General features: G+C 43.9%; 1 protein-coding gene and 1 long non-coding RNA gene across 6 annotated transcripts in view; one reads left to right on the forward strand and one right to left on the reverse strand.

Annotated features, from left to right (window-relative positions):
- The window catches only part of pcgf5b (polycomb group ring finger 5b), a 128,549-nt gene extending 125,479 nt beyond the window's left edge, over positions 1–3,070 (reverse strand). For 3 of the 5 annotated variants that reach the window (XM_068002485.1, XM_068002480.1, XM_068002484.1), the window contains exons 1-2: positions 2,720–3,070; positions 122–469 (exon numbers count right to left, since the gene is read on the reverse strand). In XM_068002485.1, the coding sequence (XP_067858586.1) occupies positions 122–233 (112 nt within the window). In that variant the 5' untranslated portion in view covers positions 234–469; positions 2,720–3,070. Of the gene's footprint in view, positions 1–121; positions 470–1,876; positions 1,984–2,016; positions 2,280–2,719 lie in introns of those variants that run through there. The other 2 variants (XM_068002483.1, XM_068002482.1) reach the window with 2 other exon arrangements.
- Positions 3,071–3,347: 277 nt separating this feature from the next.
- LOC137340333 (uncharacterized) lies at positions 3,348–6,079 on the forward strand. Its single transcript, XR_010966780.1, has 2 exons — positions 3,348–3,694; positions 5,241–6,079. It is a non-coding gene; the product is annotated as an uncharacterized lncRNA (long non-coding RNA).
- The last annotated feature ends 714 nt before the right edge of the window (positions 6,080–6,793 follow it).

Here is a 6,793-nt window from a genome sequence, read left to right on the forward strand (position 1 = left end):
ATATGGTATTTTCATATTTTGTTATATGCAAGAATTGGCGGTGAATTGTAAACAAGTCTGATCCAATACTCCCGGACTATTATTCAGAAACATACACCACAATTCTTGCAGCATTACTTACAAGTGTGTAGACACTCAGTCACTGTAGTTGGCTTGATAAGATAGCCCTTGCAGATGTAACAAGTGATGAAGGCGTTAAATTCTCTCACTAGGTATTTCCTTTGTGTAGCCATAGTTGGACAAGGTAACAGTAAAAGAACAGGAAAATCTGGCCAGAGTTGACAGGTGGCTCTATGCTTAAAGGACCTGCTGTGCTGCACGGCACAGCTGCACTTCTCCAGGCATCTGTCTGAGAAATTTGTTGGAACAAATTTGAAGCAAATCAACTTCTCCAGGAGCACATTGTCCTTTAGTCAAGGATCAAGGTTATGCTTTTCTCTTCCTCTGTGATGTACAAAGTGTCCCAAACCTACAGCATTACAAGAGAAAAGCATTAACTGTATGTTAAATCATAGTTGAAAAACAATGCAGTGATTGGCTATCGCAGTGCTGTAAAACTACCAATTTACTCATTCAGAATGTTTGTTTGGAATTTACTTGTTCCTGATGCAATTAAATATTTTATATATTATATATCTCATTACATGATTACTTCCAGGCTACTGATCTAATAACAATAATTAACTGTAAAATGTGCATTTAGGGGTGTTACCATACCAGTCTCTATTTTGGCCACACAACAAATCTAAATCATAAACCCACTACATGCATACATTATTTTAGCTCATTATTGCTAATTTTTAAAAAATGCTGGTGTATTTATACAGCTATTGCCAGCCAACAGAAATAATGTCCAAACAAAAGAATGCTCCAATTTTATGTAACAAAGTGCTCTTGAACATTTTAGTAAATGGTGCTTATTTTGGAATAAATCACAAATCATAATTTTACTTTACAATTCACTTTCAAGAAAAAAAAACATTTGAAGGAATAAAGCACCTTCCATAAATGGACTATCAAACAATGTGAAATGAAATAATAGTCAAAATACCAGGTAACAGGATTGTCACCTCATTTGAGAATTTTCAGCCAGACTTAACTCATGGTAAAGCCAGAACATCATGCTGTAAAGCCACCAAATCAGTCATTTTGGGCATCGCCAGCCTGCAAGGCAGCAGCACAAACTGTTCCAATGCAGCTAACATATTTCACTTTTAGGGATTTTGCACAAAGTCAAAAAGTTGGTACATCACAAAAGTAAATTATTGCAAATGTAACCATTCTTTGGTTTAATAATTTACCACATGACATTTCCCCTTTAAATTAAATGTGGTTATTTTAGACAACAAATACGCTTTACTTACTAACATAAAATGTGTAAATGTGACATATAGCTTAAAAATACTAGGAGTTTGGGAGTAAATGCTTCAACTATGTCTGAATTTTTGTCACAATTCTAATGGGTTGATTTTTTAGAATTTCACCAATGACACGGCGTTTTGAAACTTTAAATTCCTGTATATAGACTGGCGAAATCCACTATAATATGTCATCACAAAATGCCGTTTACCCTGTACTGCCCCACAACTTCCAGACACCGCACATGAATCCCTCACATGAATGCTACTTGTGCATCGTCACGCAGCGAAGGGTGTAAGATGCAGCCTTGTATAAAAGTAGGCCGTATCGCATTGCTGGCCACCAATCGGGTATCCTCAATGTTCAAAGAGGCGCTCTTGCCTTCTTTGCCGAGCAGCAAATTGATGGGTACACTGTGAAAGCCGAACACGTGGAGCCCTGTCAGTTTGACTCGCTGTGTGCAGTAGTGTGCGCGCAGGTGTGTGCGTGGACCTAGTGTGGAGCACACTGCACTTACTGAAGAAGCTGTTCCAATTTCACTATACAGTCCAGGCAATGCTGTCCCTCATCAGCTGACATACTACGCACTGAATCCTATCCCTGGGGTGACTAGAGTACAGTTTATTCACAAACATAAACTCATCTCGCCACTTGTACCTCGCACTGGAGATGGACCGATTGCTTGAAACAATCCCTCCCTCCCTGGGAATTTTTTTTGTTAAAAAAAACCAACTACGCAGCATGATGTAGCTGCTGGCTAGAGGCAAGGAGAAAGCGAAAGCCCGCTTTTACTGTACCACGGAGCGGTACCGGGCGCCTTGTGTGTCGTGTCTGTCTCTCATCAGGAAGCCACCAGCGTCACTATTTGCGTCAGCCTGCTAGAGAGAGAGAGAGAGAGGGGGGGAAAAAACAGGTCCGCTCGGACTCGGAGCCGGAGCCGCAATTAAACTGTGAAAGTCGCTTCTTACAATCGGATCCGATCCGATGGGGTGGGGAGGGAGGAAGAGAGAGAGAGAGAGGGGTAGTGGGGGGGGGGGGGAGCCGCGTCTCAACCCTGCCAGATCTCTCTCTCTCTATATATATATATATATATATAAAAAGCCCTAGAAGTTTCCAACACAGTTTTGTGGCGCATTATTTATTTCCGAGCTGCCGGGCACCTTAACTTCAAGGCTGCTGCACTACCACTAACGGCAAGGTCGCTCGGCGTCTGCCTTGGCAACTTGATCCTGACACATGATCGCATCCTACACAAACTTTACGGTGCTGGAGAGAGGACCCGGCACGGCTCAGTGAGGCAGACCACATCTTCCCCCTTTTTTTTTTCTCTCCTGAGTTTATTGGCGAATGCGTTTCTTACCTTATTTTTTTTCTCAAGAGGCCATAGTGATTACAAGAGGGCAGAGTAAAAAAAAATTTTTTTTTTTGGTTGTGGTGTGAATCACGGCCGGTTGATGGCTCAACAACAAAAATAGAGAGGGGGGGGGGGGGGGTTGGGGAAGGGAAGAGAGAAGAAGGGGCCAAGTTTGTCTTGTGGGTGAATGGCAGTGAGCACTTGATACACTGTAATAAGCAGTAGTGAAAACACGGAAATACTCCGAGGGCGGAGGAGTTAGTTCTGCGCTTGTTTACGCATCGCCCGGGCATTCCACAGCCAGGCCGCGCTGATTGGACGGAAACTAGGGCGCTCGCTTTGAATCCGCTCGCTCTCTCCCCCCCCCAACCCCCACACTAACCTCGCCCCCCCCGCGGCGGCGGCACCGGCGCTCGGCCGCACTGCTCTGCTGGCACCTCCCGCTCCCGCTGACCTCTGCCCCCTTCTTATAACTCCCCTCTCCCCTCCTCCCCCACTTAAAAAAAAAAGCCGGTTCCGCTACGTCCTGTCACAAAGTTAGCGGCGAGGCCCCGAAAGCGCCGCTGGTGGTGGCCCCGCTTGTCTTGTTCGAGGAGGGAGGGAGGGAGGGAGGGGGGTGGGTAGGTGGAGAGCGCAGCTGCCACGGCGGGACTCAACGTGGGTGAACTGGGAAACTGACAGATGAGCAGGAGCCGAAGATGAAAGTCCGGGCCGGTGCCAGTGGGTAAAGTGGCGGTAACCGTACTGTACCTGAGGGCCCGGCTCTACTTGTCTGGGGTGTGAAACCACTCAACAAATTCAAAGAGAGAGCCTTCGTGACATCATCAGCATGGCAACGGCCAGGCCCGGCGTGACGTCATCGCCTTAGCAACCTGCAAAACATATGACATCATCGCCTTAGCAACCTGCAAAACATATGACATCATCGCCTTAGCAACCTGCAAAAACATGACATCATCACCGTAGCAATCGGGAATTCAGGTAATGACATCATCACCGTGATGACCTGGAATTCATACAATTGCATCATCACCATGGTAATCAAGAACTCATATAATTACATCATCCCCATAGTAACTTACAATCGGGAATTCAGGTAATTACATCATGTCCATGGTGGCCTAGAATTCATATAATTACTTCATTACCATGGTAATCTGGCTATAATTTAATTATGTCATCGTCTTTGTAATGGGGAATAAAATGACCAGATTATAACTTTGAGAATATGTGGGAATGTCATAAAATTATCGTGACCATAGTAATGTGACTGCAAAAGACACGGCTGAAGATTTGCAACCATCTTCAGCCAGAAATTACTAATAGATGATCCTTCTTGGCCTCTTGCTGAGGTCCCCACCATCACAGATGCCAATCTTCAGCCAATTTGATTTCACGCCACATGACATCAAGAAATGACCGAGTGCACAGGACACAACAAAGGCGACGGTCCCTGACAAAATCTCAGCTGTAGCGCTGCAAACTTGTGCTCCAGAATTAGCTGTACCCCTAGATAACCTGTTCCAGTACAGCTACAACACTGACATCTACCCGACAATGTGAAAAATTGCCCAGGTATGTCCTGTCCACAAAAAGCAGGATAAATCCAATGCGGCCAATTACCGCCCATTAGCCTACTCCCAATCATCAGCAAAGTGATGGAAGGGGTTGTCGACGGTGCTATCAAGCGACACTTACTCGTTAATAATCCGCTCACCACTCCACCAGGACTACTCAGCTCCAGATCTCATTACAGCTTTTGTCCCAACAAGAGCTGAATTCTAGAGGTGAGTTGAGAGAGTGGGAAAACTCTCCAGTGGCTGGGTTCATACCTGGCACAAAGGAAGATGGTTGTGGTTGCTGGAGGACAATCCTCTCAGGCTCAGGGCAGCATCCTAGGCCCAACCATCTTCATCTGCTTCATCAATTACCTTCCCTTCATAAGGTAGAAGTGGGGCTGTGCGCTGATGATTTCACAGTGTTCAACTCCATTCACAATTCATCAGATAATGAAGCAGCCCATGCCTGCATGGAGCAAGACCTGGACAACATCCAGGCTTGGGCTGATACGTGGCAAGTTTCATTCATGCCACACAAGTGCCAGGCAATGACCATCTCCAACAAGAGAGAGTCTAATCACCTCCCCTTGACATTCAATGGCATTACCATCGTCGAGTCCCCCATCATCAACATCCTGGGGGTCACCATTGACCAGAAACTCAACTGGACTAGCCACATACATGCAGTGGCTACTAGAACAGGTCAGAGGCTGGGTATTCTGCAGCAAGTGGCCCACCTCCTAACTCCTCAAAGCCTCTTCACTACTACATGGCAGAAATAAGGAGCGTAATGGAATACTGTCCATTTGCCTGGATGGGTACAGATGCATCAACACTCAAGAAGCTTGACACTATCCAGGACAAAGCAGTCCACTTGATAGACACCTTACCACTAGCCTAAACATCAACTCCCTCCACTACCGGCCTACTGCGGCTACAGTGTGTACTATCTACCTTCTATCTTGCAGAAACTTGCCAAGGCTTCTTCAGCAGCACTTCCAAAACCCGCGACCTCCATCACCTTGAAGGACAAGGGCAGCAGGTGCAAGGAAACTCCATCAACTCCAAGTTCCCCTCCAAATCATACATCAGCCTAACTTGGACATATTTCGCCATTCCTTCATTGTCGCTGGATCAAAATCCTGGAACTCTTTACCTAACAGCATTGTGGGAGCACCTTTATCACATGGGCTGCAGAGGTTCAAGAAGAAGGCCCACCACCTACTCAAGGGAAATTAGGGATGGGCAATAAATGCTGGCCTTGCCAGCGACGCACACATCCCAAGAATGATAAAAAAAACATAACTGTTCAATCATATAATTATATCATCACCTTAGCAACTGGACTGTTGTTCAATTGCATCATTACCTTTGTAACTGAGGATGGAAATCAATTATGTTATCACAAGAATAGCATATAAATACATATCACCCTGGTAATTGGGATATCATAAAATTATACTGCCACTTCAATAACTGGGAAAATCAATGAGTAACTGAGAATATAATATCAAGTTGTAGTTTTACAACTAAGCTCACTGTGATCACTGGTTAATCCAGTTTGTTGTTTCAATTCCCATCCACTTTGGCCTTCCTTTGATGATTTTAATACTACCTCTGTGTTTGTAAAACTAAAAAATAAGAACATGAAATTTCTAGGAGTATTAGCACCATGCAAGACACTTTATCAAAGTGATGTTGTAATTTATGAAATTACAATAGCATTATGTCTCAAAATTCCAGGTACAAATTAATGTTATTATAATTTTGATAAAAACCAAATTTGGAGGAGTCCGCAGTGATAGGATTGGCGATAGCGTTGTGTTTCTCAATGCATTTACGACACCAAATTATTTACTTTTAACATGCTTGGAGCATCAAGAATTTGTAGTGCCATCACCATGACAAGTGATATCACCGAAGATTTTCATGGGTACTTAAAGTAGCGGATAGTCAAATCAGTAATATCGTAAGGTAATAAAGAAAGTAGCTAATATAACACTTACTTTTACAAAGGGGGTTTGGGACAACCCAGGAAACTGCAGATCAGTAAGCTAGCTAGCATCTGTTGTGGATAAAGAATTGGAAGGCATCCTGAATAGCAATATAATGAAACACCTAGATAGTTATGGTGTGGTAAGAGGGATTCAACATGTATCTATGGGAGAGAGGTCTTGCCTGGAGTTTTTCAAGGAAATGACAGACCATGTTGACAATGCAAATTCTGTGGATTTCATATATTTCGTGTTTAGATTTCAGCAGGTTTTCTGATACTCACAATACGTGATTAGTCTACAATGTAGAGAGGCATGGAATAGAAGGCCAACTTACATACAAACATACGAATTAAGAGCAGGAGTAGGCTATTCAGCCCCTCGAGCCTGCTCTGCCATTTGATAAGATCATGGCTGATCTGATTGCAACCTCAACCCTACTTTCCCGTCTACCTACTATAATCTTTGACTCCCTTGTTAATCAGGAATCTATCTAACTCAGTCTTAAAAATATTCAATGACCCTGC

Source organism: Heptranchias perlo, chromosome 21 (genome assembly GCF_035084215.1).
Source record: "Heptranchias perlo isolate sHepPer1 chromosome 21, sHepPer1.hap1, whole genome shotgun sequence".
Classification (NCBI taxonomy): domain Eukaryota; kingdom Metazoa; phylum Chordata; class Chondrichthyes; order Hexanchiformes; family Hexanchidae; genus Heptranchias; species Heptranchias perlo.